Below are 15,225 nucleotides of genomic sequence, written 5' to 3'. Positions count from 1 at the left end.
GGTGAGTGTAAGTAGATAATGACAAGTATTATTTTGGGTGAACTGTCCCTTTAAATACTGGCTGAAATTCTAATGCCTTTGTGTGAATATCAAACAGAAATTGAGTTTGCACACACTGCAATAGTTGATTAATATGTTTTCCAATGCACTGAAAATAACTAAATCTGTCATACTATTCATTTGGGATAAATGTTAAGCACAGTATTAATGATCAGATCATTCTCTTAGATGATAAATTCCAACTTTATAAGGTGAATTAAGACACTGACTAATTCCAACCACATTTTTCAATTCTGTCTTCATGCACTCTTGCACGTAATGCTTCTTAAACAAACAGATTTCCATTCTCCACAGGACACAGGGTGACTCTTTCCTGGAATTAAGTTTACTGGAGGCACGTGTTTACATTTTAGGTTCATCTGAACCTAAGTTATGACTGTGCATTTGAGTTTCTTGCAATGCAATGAAAGAGTTACTGTTCAAAATCCAATTATTGCGTCACCATAGTTACAGTTTAATCGTATTTGACATGGGCAACCACGTGGTTGCTTACAGGGAGAGAGAGAGATTTGGATGGGACAGCCTTCCTTTTAGCCTTCCTCACAGATTGTCTTTATCAGCATGGAAGGTTTGACAGATCAAGACGTGCAAAAGGTAAGAAACTGCTTTTAAATTGCAACCACAACTGCTAAACATAACAGATGTGTTTTTATGCACATGTGCATCGGAAACGCTGTACAATGAAGATTTACCAGTACAAGACTATTCAGTGCTGTTAGATCGATGTTTTGCTTTTTATAATAAATGTTTTCATTCGCTCCGTGCATGCTTGCAAAAGATGCACGAGATTAAAATCAAAAAATTGAAAGCACGTGGAATTACTTTTGTTGAAATTTGAAATGTGTTGTGTAATACTATAAACAGGCTGGTAAAATGGAATGTGTAATGAAATGAGGGGCGTAAAAATGGGCGGGGCCCGTAGGCATTAAAATCGTTTAGAAATAATTTCATAGTTTAGCTCGTCACTATGTGGTTTTCAGTTTAACGTCTACATATTATTATTAGTAGCAATAGCATTATTAGTTTATTTATTTCGTCCAGACGCTTGTGTATATACTTGTCTATACTTGTGTGTCATGTGACATGCGCTGTTGAGGATGGACCAATCACAGTCGTTTTTGATGACCTGGATGTTTTTTATTTTTATTTTTTGTACAATTTGTAAAGATTAATGTGGTGGTATACCAGGAATTAGCGTACAGATGTCTCCAAAAAAAAAAAAAGCACTGCGTTGGTTTTAATAGAGCTGTATGTCGTTTTTAATCACTGATCATGTGACAGCAAAACAGAAATTAGTAAATCTGTCCACCTTATTTTTCCCCATAAGAGTGGGATCAGCCATTTGTGACCCTGGACCACAATACAAGTCGTAAGGGTCAATTTTTTGAAATTGAGATTTGTAAATCACCTGAAAGCTGAATAAATAAGCTTTCCACTGATGTCTGATTTGTTATGATAGGGCAATATTTGACCTAGATACAACTATTTGAAAATCTAAAAACTAGGGGTGCAAAAAAATCAAAATACTGAGAAAATCGCCTTTAAAGTTGTCCAAATGAGGTTCTTAGCAATGCATAATACTAATCAGAAATTAAGTTTTGATATATTTGCAGTAGTAATTTTACAAAATATCTTAATGGAACATGATCTTTACTTAATTTCCTAATGATTTTTGGCATAAAAGAAAAATCAATAATTTTGACCCATACAATTTATTTTTGGCTATTGCTACAAATATACCCCAGCGACTTAAGACTGGTTTTGTGGTCCAGGGTCACATTTGTACATTTTTTGGTCTGGCTTCCGGTCTCATCCACTTCCAGCTATTTTTAGCTGCACAAAAAGCTTGTTTTGCTGCTTGATATTGCAAACTGGTGTGTCTTACCATAGTATTTTAATGTATTATCTTAATTATGAATACAGTAGTTTGTAGTGCAAACTGTTTTACTGTTTACTGCACTTCAAGTGCAGTGTTTTATTTCCCTATAGCGGATTATGAACTGGACGTCTAAGACATTATCAGAAAATAGCTTACTTCCGCATTGAAAAATAAGGTGGATGTTTTGCTCCAACCTATTCGCAGTTACATATGCCACATTACTTTTAAACATATAATGATACTAAATGATTGCTGTACTCGTACTACTTGTAATTTACATAGTATTTCAAAGAATACCATGGTGCATGTGCAATATTGGTACTTTTTGTGATATCAGAAAGAGCAAATGTGACCCTGGATCACAGATGAGATTTATAAATCATCTGAATATATAAGCTTTCCATTGATGTATGATTTGTTAGGATAGGACAATATCTGGCTGAGATACAACTATTTGGAAATCTGAATCTGAGGGTGCAAACAAATCAAAATACTGAGAAAATCACTTTTAAAGTTGGCCAAATGAAGTTCTTAGCCATGCATATTACTAATTAAAAATTGAGTTTTGATATATTTACGGTAGGAATTTTACAGAATGTTTTCATGGAACATGATATTCTAATGATTTTGGCATAAAGGAAAAATGTGCAGTTTTGACCCATGCAATGTATTTTTTGGATATTGCTACAAATATACCCGTGCTACTTAAGACTGCTGTTGTGGTCCAGGGTCACAAATGATGTTGATGCAACAATGGTTAAATGATGTGTTGTTTTATGTTGTGCAGTACCGGGATGAGGGCTATCTGGTGCTGGACGGCCTTCTGTCCCCAGATGAGTGTGATGCTTTAAGGGACCGTATGAGTGAGATCATTGAGCGGATGGATGTTCCTGAACACTGCAGGACACAGTTCTCCACTGACCACGACGAGCAGCTTAAAACACAGGTAAACTCTTTTAGATGAATACCCAGAATGCATCATCAGCAGGCATCTACAGCAGTGTCATTATAAATGTTCTTCTATGCTTTACTTTTCCACATGCAACCAAATGTTTCTGGTTAAAGATGCAGGTAAATGTAGTTATAAACCCTGTCGTAAGTGGAAAAATGTTCCTGGTTAGAACAGTCACATCATGATCATATTTTGTGTTTGTCCAGGGAAATGCAGACTATTTTATCACAAGTGGAGACAAGATCCGTTTCTTCTTTGAGAAAGGAGTGTTTGATGATAAAGGTTTGTAGTTTAGTTGCTTTATTGTCATGTTGAGATGAAGAAAAAGACAGGAAATTTATCAAATAATGACACTGTTGTGTTTTCAGGAGAGTTCATTGTGCCAAAAGAACAGTCCTTGAATAAAATCGGACATGGTGGGTATATAAGAACATAGTAATTAATTAAACATAACCTATCATCTATCATTTATCATATATCATCAAGTTTTTGTTTTTTATCTTTTCCACAGCTCTCCATGCTTATGAGCCGCTGTTTAAAGCAGTCACCCACTCACCCAAAGTTCAAGTAATGACCAAACCTCCATGTAAACAAATGTAAACTGTGCTCTTCATGTAAACACTCAAGTCAAAACCTCATTTGATTTAATCGGAAGATTTCTGAGAAACTTTAAAATTTCTTTAAAACCAGACAACATAGGCCAGTGTTGTTATTGTTAACTAAAACTAACACTAGATTTTTACTTTTTGAATTTTAGATTAAAAAGCTTAAATGAAAAGTACTAAAATGACCAAATCTATAACTGAAATAAAAATGAATTAAAACTATATAAAAGGATTAAAAACTAATAAAAATGGCAAAAACATATAAAAAATGGAAATCTGACAATTAAAGAAATAGAATTGAATTCTAAATATTGCTACTAAAACAATAACTGAAATAAAAATGTATTAAATCTATACAGAAAAATTTAAACTAAAATAAAAACTGAAAATATAAAAATAAAAGTAATTCAAAATATTATTACTAAAAATTATAATCAAAATAAAATGAAAGATATATAGAAACATTTTAAGCACATAACAAAATGACTAAAACTAAAATAAAAACGGAAAAGATAAAAAATAACAATACTAAAAAAAAACAAATTTAAAATAAAAATAAATTAAAGCTATATAAAAAGATGAAAAAAACTAATAAAATGACAAAAGCACATAACAAAATGACAAATTTAACTGAAAACTGAAAGTTAAAAAATATAATTTTATAACTGAATATTACTACTAAAACAATAACTGAAATAAGTGTATTAAATCTATATATAAATATTAAAAACAACAATAAAAATAACCAAAAGCACATAAAAATTACTCAGCTTTAAACTAAAATAAATGCTGAAAATATAAAAGTAAAACTAATTCACAATATTATTACTAAAAAATATAATTGAAATAAAAATGTAAGATATATAGAAACATTTTAAGCACATAACAAAATGACTTAAACTAAAATGAGAACTGAAAAGAAAAAATACTAATACTAAAAAACAAATTCAAAATATTAATACTAAAATTATACAAGAAATAAAAATGAATTAAAGCTATATAGAAATATAAAAGAAACTAATAAAAATGACAAAAGCACATAAAAATGTACTCAAATTTAAGCTAAAATAAAAACTGAAAATATGAAAATAAAAACTAATTTAAAATATTATTACTAAAAATGCTAATTTAAATAAAAATAAAGCTAATAAAATAAAGCTAATACTAAATTTATACAAGAAATAAAAATGAATTAAAACGACATATAAATATGCAAAACCTACTAAAAATTACAAAAGCATATAAAAATACTAAAACAAACTAAAATGAAAACTTAAATGACAAAATAAAAGCTAATTCAAAACATTAAAAAGTACTATAATAGTATATAAATAATTATAAAATAACGATAACACTTTACAATGTGTCATTTGTTAACATTAGTTAATGTATTAACTAACATGAACGAACAATGAAAAATACATAATTAATATTAATACACAGGACATATTAATACACTATTTATTAATCTTTGTTAATGTCAGCTAATAAAAATACGGTCGTACATTGTTTATTCATGTTAGTTCACAGTGCATTAACTAATGTTAACAAACGTGATAATGCATTAGTAAATGAACATTAACTAAGATTAATAAATGCTAATGTTAACTAATGAACCTTAAAGTGTTACATAACACTTACCTAGACCAGTTTGCTTTCAAGCTAAGCCTAGCAATCCACTGTTTAACTGTACTTCACTCTTTTCATTACATCAATTTTAAGACACTTCGATTTGTCATAATGTTTGTGTTAATGTGTGTGTGATTCCCTTATCTGCAGAATGTGATTAAGAAACTCGGGCTGATAAATCCAGTGATTCTGCAGAGTATGTACATCTTTAAGGTACAGTCGCGTCCTGCATATAATCATACTTACGTGCATTGTAAGGGTAAATTTTTCATTGCTTGTCTCTTCTGTGTCTGTTCTGTCAACAGCAACCTGGGATTGGTGGAGAAGGTAAGACCCTCCCCCTCATTAACCAATGGGAATGCAGTACAAAAAACACTTGGTTGACCTTTGATCTTTGACTCCAGTGACCCCTCACCAGGACGCCACCTTCCTTTACACGCAGCCTCTGGGAAGAGTGATGGGCATATGGATCGCTCTGGAAGACGCTACGCTGGAGAACGGCTGTCTGTGGTTCATACCGGGATCACACAATGGTAATTTCACACACACTCATGGCCTTTAATGGCACTTCTGCGTGCATGCTGTTTGAGTGAAGCTGTGTTTTGCATTTAAAATGCGTTTGTGAGACTCTTTTCGTGTGTTGTAGATGGGATTTCCAGGCGAATGGTGCGGACACCTAAAGGCACGTTTCCTCTGACTGATTTCATTGGCCGAGAGAAGAACTACGACGACAAGCTCTTCATTCCAGCTCCTGTGAAAAAAGGTGAGTTAAAGAAAAGTGAATGTCATAGGAAATTAATGTTTTGTGCAAGTCTCTGTGTTTGAGTTTTTTAGTTTTGCAGTCCACTGTGTGAAACTATTCGTACTAGAAGTAAAACTAGCTGCCTAACATTAGTAATAATATTAGAGATGAATGTTTGACGTTCCTACTGGGTTTGGAAAAGCATGGAATTTGATTTAAGTATTTTCCAGGTCTGGACAAGTATGAAAAAAACGAAAGTAGGTTATGGAAAAATATTTGTATTTCTAGACTTTTGCCCCCTATTTTTTTAGTTTTTTTATATTAGAAAATTAGGAATTTAATGAAAATAAATGTATTGTACAAGTGAGATTTCATGGCAGCTGTTTAGTGATTGTCAAATATGCACTTTTTTTTCTGCATTATGCTAAATGCAGGTTATAAGTATTTTCGGTTTCTTCTCATATTAGGTTGTACAAAACTAGAAATTGTAATGCATAAGCATGCAAAAAATTCCCATGCGCATGTGAATAGTTTCTCGAGGGCCAAAAATGTTTTTCTTGTGTGCATGTAAAAGTCTGGATTTTTATTAACATTATTATTATTATTATTATTATTTTTTAGGGACTATGTATGTTATCACTTTCATTGAAAAAATCAATGAAAAAAAATCCCTGAGAAAATAAAAATATTTACAAATACCAAATATAAAGCTGAAAATAATGCTCTATGAACCATTTATGTTAAATATTAACATAAAAAAAAAAAAATATATATATATATATATATATATATATATATATATATATGTATATATATGTATATATATGTATATGTATATGTATATGTAACAAAATTCTAATTCTTTCCAGAGTATGTAATTTAAATTAAATTTTACTTTAAATTAAATAAAAAATAATTAAAGCGATATAGATAGCTTTATAAAAATCACATAACGGTAATGGAAAATAGAATAAAATTGGAAATTAATAACAATACTAAAATATTATTTTTATATTAATACTAAAAATGTAATAATTATTAATACTAAATAATATTAATAAAATACTATTAATACACATTTTATTAAATAAATAAACAATTTAATAAAATATTAATACTAAAACTATAACTGTAATGAAAATTAATTCTATATAGAGAGCTATATAAAAAATTAGAAAAATGACAAAGGTGCATAAAATTTACAGAAACTAAAATATATATATATATATATATATATAAACTAAAAAAATGAATATTAGTAATATATAAAGATACACACACACAGTACCTTTAGTCAATAGTAACTGATAAGATTTTAAAATGTTTTTGTAAAAAGTCTCTTTTGCTTATGAAAGCTGCATTTATTTGATCAAAAATACAGTAAAAATTGTGAAATATTATTACAATTTAAAAAAGTGGCTTCTATGTGAATATATTGTAAAATGTAATTTATTCCTATGATAGAAAGCTGAATTTTCAGCATCATTACTCCAGTCTTCAGTGTCACATGATCCTTCAGAAATCATTCTAATATGCTGATTTTCTGCTTAAGAAACACTTCTGTTTATTATCAATGTTGAAAATAGTTGTGCTGCCTAATATTTTAAAAATAATAGAAATCTTTTGTAACATTATAAATGTCTTTACTGTCACATTGGATCAATTTTAATGCATCCTTGCTGAATAAAAGTATTAATCTCTGTTTTTTTGTCCACTTTTGTCAAATGTTTTTGGCACTGTAGGTGGAGCAGTTCTGATTCACGGTGAAGTCGTCCACCGCAGCGCCGCAAACACCTCCGACGCCTCGCGCCACGTTTACACCTTTCACATCATGGACTCTCAAAACACCGTTTGGAGTCCTGAGAACTGGTAAGAACAGTGCATGCTGGGTAATGCAAGCCATGTGTAAGGAAGCATCGTAGAAAGCCTAGTTTGTAAAGTCATCTGTTTGTAAAATCTGTTTTTGTCTCTCAGGCTACAACCAACAGAAGAGCTGCCCTTTCCGTCTCTCTACACTTAAAATCAGAAATAACACTAAAACAGGCCTGATAACACGTCAACAATGATGCTGAAGAGAAATCAGGACAGTCACATGACTATAATGAGCCTTTTTAATGTCTGGACCAACGATCATCCCTTTAAATATGAAGTTTTGTGAATGGACCAAAAAATGTGAATCATTTTAAATCATCTGTATATTTTATCTACAACCACAACAGTGTTAATAAAAGGCTAGTTTTTGTTAAAAAGTGTTTGTTGTTTATAATCTGATCTCTGACCTGATGTTTTAGTAAAGAACAAACATTTAATTTTATTAGAAATTCACTTTATTTCCTTTGATGTAACATTCTCTGAGTACCCAACAAAATCAATACAATATAGAAAAGATATGAACGTTTGATAATAAGAATAATCTGGAAATAAATGACCAAACTGCAGTTCTCATGTCAACCAATCACTGACAGGAAAATCTGAAAAACATATTTATAGGCATTGCTGAAAAACCAACTTCAATAAAGATAACAACAACAAAAAACAAACATGATATTCAACATAAAAAGAGATTTTTTCACAATAGTCTGAAAGTTACTTCATAGTGTTTCATGCTGGGTCACTTCTGTTGTAAAAACTAAAGTTCTGTAAATACACAAATCAGTAAAATAATTTACAAAAGTCATTCCTAAAGTCAAAATATGGACCATAAAGTAACACATTTTATTACAATTCCCAGGTAGTTTAAAAACAAGTTTACACTTAAACCAGTGTCATGCAAAATGTCCCAGAATGCACTTCAAAACAAACAGGTGATTGACGCATCAACCACAGTTCCCAGCAACACAAAACGCCGACAGCAACAAAAAAAGGCCTCAGTCAAATATCATGAATAAATTAAACTTCAAACATACATAATTTACGAATTATGCAATCTTTCTCAGAGTAAAGACACGACAGCTGAATTGCATACATGCGTTTAGAGGATAGTGATCTGTACATTAATATCTACTGCCTTCTACATACAGATCCATGCAGACAAACCACTAATAGCATTGAACTAATCAGAATACAAAACACTTTTTAAGGCGACAAGCTATGCTACCAGTCCTTCGTATTGCATCGGACATAAAGGCAGATTCATAGCATAGATATTCATAGCATTAAAATTATATTTGAGTGTTTGTGTCATTCAATAGAAAAACAATGGTGTTCTTCAATGGCTCAAGTGATGCATATATGCTGTTATAAAGGACTGAAAGGATAAATTACACTTTGATAAAACAGGTGAATCTGATAAAACATGTCAAAGGTCATATTTCACTACAAAATCAAAAGAACGTAATAAGAAATTATATTTTGCATATATTAAATGACTTTTTTTTTTTTTTGCAATTTGGCATAAGCACATTTCCACAACTTTATAATGTAAAAGTAACAATAATTTTTTTTTTACATTTTAAAATTGTAGATGTGCTTCCCCCCAAAAAACATATATACACACTACCAATCAAAAGTTTTTGAACACTAAGATTTTTTTATGTTTTTTTTTTAAGAAGTCTGTTCTGCTCACCAAGCCTGCATTTATTTGATCCAAAGTGCAGAAATATTTTTACTATTTAAAATGTTTTCTATTTGAATATATTTTAAAATATAATTTATTCCTGTGATCAAAGCTAAATTTTCAACATCACTATTTTAGTCTTTAGTGTCACAATTCTTCAGAAATCATTCTAATGTGCTTATTTGCTGTTCAAAACATTTTTTATTATTCTTATCACTATTTAAAACAGGCCATTACATTTTTTCAGGGTTCTTTGATAAATAGAAAGATCCAAAGCTCAGCATTTATCTGAAATAAAAAGCTTTTGTAACATCCCACACTATATCATTCAAAAGCTTAGAGTCAGTATAATTTTTATTTATTTATTTTTTGGGGGAAATTACAGAAATTAATACTTTCATTCAGCAATAATGCTTTGAATTGATCAAAAGTGATGATAAAGACATTTATAATGTATAAATATTTATAAAATATTTCTATTTCAAATAAATGCTGTTCTTCTGAACGTAATGATGCTAAAAATTAATCTTTGATCACAGGAATAAATTACATTTTAAAATATATTTAAATATATAACAGTTATTTTAAATAGTAAAAATATTTATAAATTTTACTGTACTTTAGATCAAATAAATGCAGGCTTGGTGAGCGGAAGAGACTTCTTTAAAAACAGGTAGTGTATATATAACATTTCAAACTGATTTTCAATTAAATTCAAATTCTACAGCATTTTTACACAACATTTTGTTGGAAAGAGGCTTTATAGCAAACATAAAAAACAAAGCCAGACATGTTTTCATGAGATTCACCTAAACAAAATACACAAAATCTAAACACCGTGCCCTTCGTTAAGTGTTTGCATCCAAGAAGTGTGTTTTTGTGTGTTGATCAGCAAGTACAGACATCGTTAAAGGGCATTACGTTTTCCATTTCTTTTTTTAATAATGTGCAACTGAATCCCTGTCATTTATACTGGAGTGACAGATGCAGGATTTGAGCGAATGAAATATTAACAGCGTCTCAAGACATCAGAGCTTTCTGTGAGAACACAAAAAATAAACATCCAAAATAACACATGTAATCCTTGAAAAAAATGAAATGTAGAATCCTTAAAGGGATAGTTTACCCAAAAATAATCCTTCAGGCTGTTACAAACCTGTTTGAGTTTTTGCCTTCTGTGGAAGAAATGAAAAAATGATTGTTTGGGCTCCCATTGACTTCCATAGAAAAACAATGTAATAGAACTCAATGAGATCCGAAACCATTTGGTTACCAAAATTCTTCAAATTCTCAGTCAGAAGAAAAAAAACACATACGGGACTGAAACGATACAGGGCTGAGTAATTAATCATTTTTTAAAGTGGACTATCCCTTTAAAAGCATGTGTGACTCAAGCAAAAAAAAAAAAAAAAAAATACACATTTCACCTTCAAACATCTGTTTTTGTGCCATTTTGTACGTTGATTACAATATCAAGTTTTCTACTTCGTTTCACTCTAATACTATAACAAACAGTTTATTCTTGAATACATTTCAGTGCATTTCTATTCACTGTACGAGGATCATAAACACTCTAATGATGTTTCATTATTGCATTTTGCTTTCCAAAATCAATACTAGGGCTGTACCGTATACATTTAACGCTGTTAATATCTGTGCATTGGCATAAGGGTACGATTTGTCTGGACGGGTCTGATATCACAGCAGCAGAAGGATGTAGAGGTACAAAGGAAGCAGCAGGTTGTCTATCTGCGACGTGTACGCCTCCAACATAGCCACCATTGTGATCGAACCCACGACCCACGAGTAGCTAGCGTTCAGGTTTATACTACTGTCAGCGATGAGAAAAACCACCACGGCGATGATCTGAGCGAACACTGATGTCGCGGTGCCCTCGAAGGTCTTCTTCGTACCAGGCCAGCGGATTTCGCCAACGGTGCTGCCAAAAATAGACGCAACTGTATCGCCGACTCCTACGGCAAGTACGCCGGCGTAGGGCACCAGGCCACCGGCGCCCCCTAGGCCTCCTTTAGGGGTGCACGACGCAGGCGTGAGCCATATTGGAAGGGCGACGCCGAGGAGAAGATAGATGTGAGTGAGAATAAGCGGCCCGGAGTCTCTCTCATCCAGGAATAAAGTAAGAAGTCGACGCAAGGGCGCCCCAAGTGGTCGGATGCGGAAATAGCGGACAAATTCGAGAAACAAAAACGCTGAGAGGCATACGACCGCGGCTAGATGTAGCAGAGGACGGTCTAACGCGAGTCCTGGAGCGAAGGTTAGTACGATAAGGAGGTGGAAATACTTTCTCACAGCCGTTGATGCTTGATGCTTCTTGCTTCCGGCTGAGCGGTGACTGTTTTGATGCATCACGACGGCGACTGCTAGAAGCAGCAAAGCTGCCCAGAATCCGATCAGCCAAAGGCGAGTGTTGGTTTCGGTGATGAAATGCATTAACCAGGTAATCGGGTGATGCTGCGTGAGCAGGGAGAGCCAGGGAACCAACAGGCCCAATCCTAAAACGGCAGTCATGGTGTGGAAGAAAAACGACGCTGACCAGGTTTCTGATTCCATGAATACGAAAAGCACAGCGAAGAAGATTCCAAGTAGGACTAGGCCTAATACAGCAACTGGGAGGAAATACGGAAGTGGATCTGCGTTTGCATTCCCAGACGAGGCTAGAGAGCGCTTAATAAGCTGGTTGATGATAAAACTGATCCCGCCGAGAATCAGCAGGGCCTCGCCAGGAGTAAAGCAGCGTGGGAGGAGGTACAAGAGGATTAGGCTTAAATACACAAAAATTAGCAACACCTCCAAGACTTCTATCACCTCGGAGACTGTTAGTGTTTGCTTGACTGTGTACAGAATTGCACTACCGGCAATGCCGGCTATAACGCAGGTGTTTGTTGGCACCGGCCGTGTGATTCCCAACGCGATGAGTGATAGAAACAGCGCCAGCATCATACCGATCACTGTTATGACCATGGCGAATCGCTCCATGTAGACGTTCCCCACTGCGATGCAGCGTCCCCTCAAAGCCAGTCCTAGCAGGGGCAGCACCATGCTGGCCGGTAACACGCCGCTGTTAGACGAAGGCCGGAATTGGAATACGGCGGCACCGGTCCGGATGAGGCGATCCCATTTGTGCTGTACGTAAAAAGCCTGGACGGCCAAAGCGATGCAGCACCAGGAGAGCTGGTTCCACACGGCACAGTGAACGCTGATCACTACGGCAAACACCACGGAGGATTCAATCAGCACGGGATCCAGCTGCATGATTGCGGGGGTGTATGTGTGACAAAGGTTTTCAGGAATAAAGGACTGTCAGATAGTAGTCTGTCAGAAAGTTCCTGGTGAACACACAAACATTGTCCGCTTCTCGCTCTCCTGCGCACGGGAAATTAGACCTGGGAAAAGACACATTAAAATATAATTAGATAAAGACCACAAACCTTTAAAAATGTAATGCTTAAATAAAAAAATCTTTAATTTAATAATAAAATGTTTTCTCTCGCTTTTTTAGCATTTTCTCCACACAACAAACTAAAATAAATATAATTTAATGCTGTATTTTCTCTGTTTTTGTTAGCATCTTTTCCAAACAAACACATATAATAAACTAAAATAAAAATATTTAATAGTAATAAAATATTTTGTGTAACTTTTATCATTTTCCTCAAAAAAAACAAAAAAAAAACAAACATAAGAAAAATAAAATCAACAAAATGTAATACTATATTTTCTCTATTTTGTAGCATTTTTAAACAAAAACCATAATTAACTAAAATAAACATATTAATAGTAATAAAATATTTTCTCACTTTTATAAACAAAATGTAATACTATATTTTCTCTACTTTTTTTTTTTTGCATTTTTCCAAACAAAAACACATAATAAACTAAAATAAACATATTTAATAGTAATAAAATATTTACTCTCGCTTTTATAAACAAAATGTAATACTATATTTTCTCTCATTTTTTCCAAACAAAAACACATAATAAACTAAAATAAACATATTAAATAGTAATAACATATTTTCCGTCACTTTTATCATTTTTCTCAAAAAAAAAGAACATAAGAAACTAAAATAAACAAAATGTAATACTATATTTTCTCTCATTTTTTCCAAACAAAAACACATAATAAACTAAAATAAACATATTTAACAGTAATAAAAATATTTACTCTCGCTTTTATAAACAGTGTAATACTATATTTTCTCATTTTCAGCATTTTTCCCCAAACTGAAACACATAATAAACTACAATAAACATATTTAATAGTAATAAAATATTTTCTCTCACTTTTACAAACAAAAATAAAATATTGTCTTATATTTTTTATATTTAACCCTAACCCTCACCCTCCACAGAAAAAACACATAATAAACTAAACTAAAACTGAGAAAATTTGTATTTTTTAAAAACATTTAAAGCAAATATGAATATGTACCATAGCAATATAATTCTTTTTGGCAAATATACCATGGTAATTTCATAGCATTATTTCAAGCACCTTAGAGTACCATGTAAATACCACATAGAGTATTTTCATTATGGAATAAGTTAACCATTTAGTATAATTTGGTGTATGTCAAAATATTATGGTATTGCCATTCGGTATTAAACTATGCCATGGTACAGCCTCAGTTTTTTTCTCAAATCATCATCATCACTCAATATCACGGTAAAAATTCTGAAGGAAAGAAATGAATTGTTCAATGTGATGCCGCCTACAGACAGGCTGCATCTCAAAACCTACCTAGACGATGCTAGATCCTTTAAAATGCTGGATAGCGAGCTAACTAGGTTTTGAGACACATCCATACTCTCCAGAGCTTATATTCTCTCACTGTGAAACTAAAGAAGGATGTCAAATTTCTCAACGGCGTTTGAACTCTAGACACTGTGAACTTTGGCACTGTTGAATGCTCAACACCAGCGATTTCTAAACACGGTAAATTATGAAAAGACAGTGTCACTTTGTCAGCGAAAGTAAAATGATCTGCTTTTAATGGCTGGATGCTCTGGCATTACAGTGATTAATAATATATGCAAATAACAGAGAAAACCTGGCCTGTATCACTATACTTTTATATAATATATTATTGTTTAAAATATTAGGATTTTTAATGTATAAAAAAATGTGTATATAGTACAAATATTTTATAAGTATTCTGAAACAATTTATTAAAACAATTTAGGAAATGACTAATCATATAAATCAGTAAACAAAATGCATTTTTAAGCACTCTGAAAACAGTATATTAGAAAATACAACCTTGTTACGTATTTTAATACAAATTATATATTTGTGGAAAATAAATCTGTTATTAGACGTAAAATACTATAACAGAAAGGACTGTTTGACAGCCTTGATGTTTATAAATATTTACAAGCACATTAGCTTATCAATACACGGATATTATGCAGTTGCATACATGTTCTACATATATTTGAAGGAATTTTCAATCCTAGCATTAAATCATAACACAAATTCAAGCGTAATGCTTAAGTTTTACGTTATTTTATAAGGTTTTATTACTGTTGGATGTTGATGGGCTCTTCAGCAGAAATGACAGTTCATTCACTGCAACGCTAGCTGTTCATTAAACACCCTGCACTGTAAATAAACGCAGAAATATTCATTTACACCAAATAACGGTTCATCTTACCCTTTTTATCTGCGATTTAACGCTTGGTTCTCGAACAAAAGAATATTCCTAATGTTTTGCTGTAACTCGTGCTTTGTGCGATCAGCTGCTCACTGACTGACGGTGGGAGCGGCCATGTAGGACAACC

General features: G+C 32.4%; 2 protein-coding genes across 3 annotated transcripts; one reads left to right on the top strand and one right to left on the bottom strand.

The window, feature by feature from the left end:
• The first annotated feature begins 541 nt into the window (after positions 1-541).
• phyhd1 (phytanoyl-CoA dioxygenase domain containing 1) lies at positions 542-8,114 on the top strand. The gene is made up of 11 exons (XM_051093597.1): positions 542-654; positions 2,727-2,885; positions 3,098-3,173; positions 3,260-3,307; positions 3,403-3,458; positions 5,276-5,338; positions 5,431-5,452; positions 5,530-5,658; positions 5,772-5,888; positions 7,610-7,736; positions 7,842-8,114. The coding sequence occupies exons 1-11, from the start codon at positions 622-624 to the stop codon at positions 7,885-7,887; spliced, it is 876 nt and encodes a 291-aa protein (XP_050949554.1). The 5' UTR covers positions 542-621; the 3' UTR covers positions 7,888-8,114.
• A 110-nt stretch (positions 8,115-8,224) lies between these two features.
• Positions 8,225-15,225, bottom strand: dolk (dolichol kinase). 2 transcript variants are annotated; one of them, XM_051093595.1, is made up of 2 exons: positions 15,099-15,225; positions 8,225-12,827 (listed from the first exon to the last, which is right to left on the bottom strand). In XM_051093595.1, the coding sequence occupies exon 2, from the start codon at positions 12,694-12,696 to the stop codon at positions 11,122-11,124; it is 1,575 nt and encodes a 524-aa protein (XP_050949552.1). In that variant the 5' UTR covers positions 12,697-12,827; positions 15,099-15,225; the 3' UTR covers positions 8,225-11,121. The 2 variants fall into 2 exon arrangements, with proteins under 2 accessions (XP_050949552.1, XP_050949553.1); XM_051093596.1 differs by lacking the exon at positions 15,099-15,225 and adding an exon at positions 14,186-14,266.

The sequence above is a fragment of the Labeo rohita genome, chromosome 21 (assembly GCF_022985175.1).
Source record: "Labeo rohita strain BAU-BD-2019 chromosome 21, IGBB_LRoh.1.0, whole genome shotgun sequence".
Lineage (NCBI taxonomy): Eukaryota > Metazoa > Chordata > Actinopteri > Cypriniformes > Cyprinidae > Labeo > Labeo rohita.
Note: the sequence above shows the minus strand (reverse complement) of the source record. Positions and strands in the feature narration are given on the sequence as shown.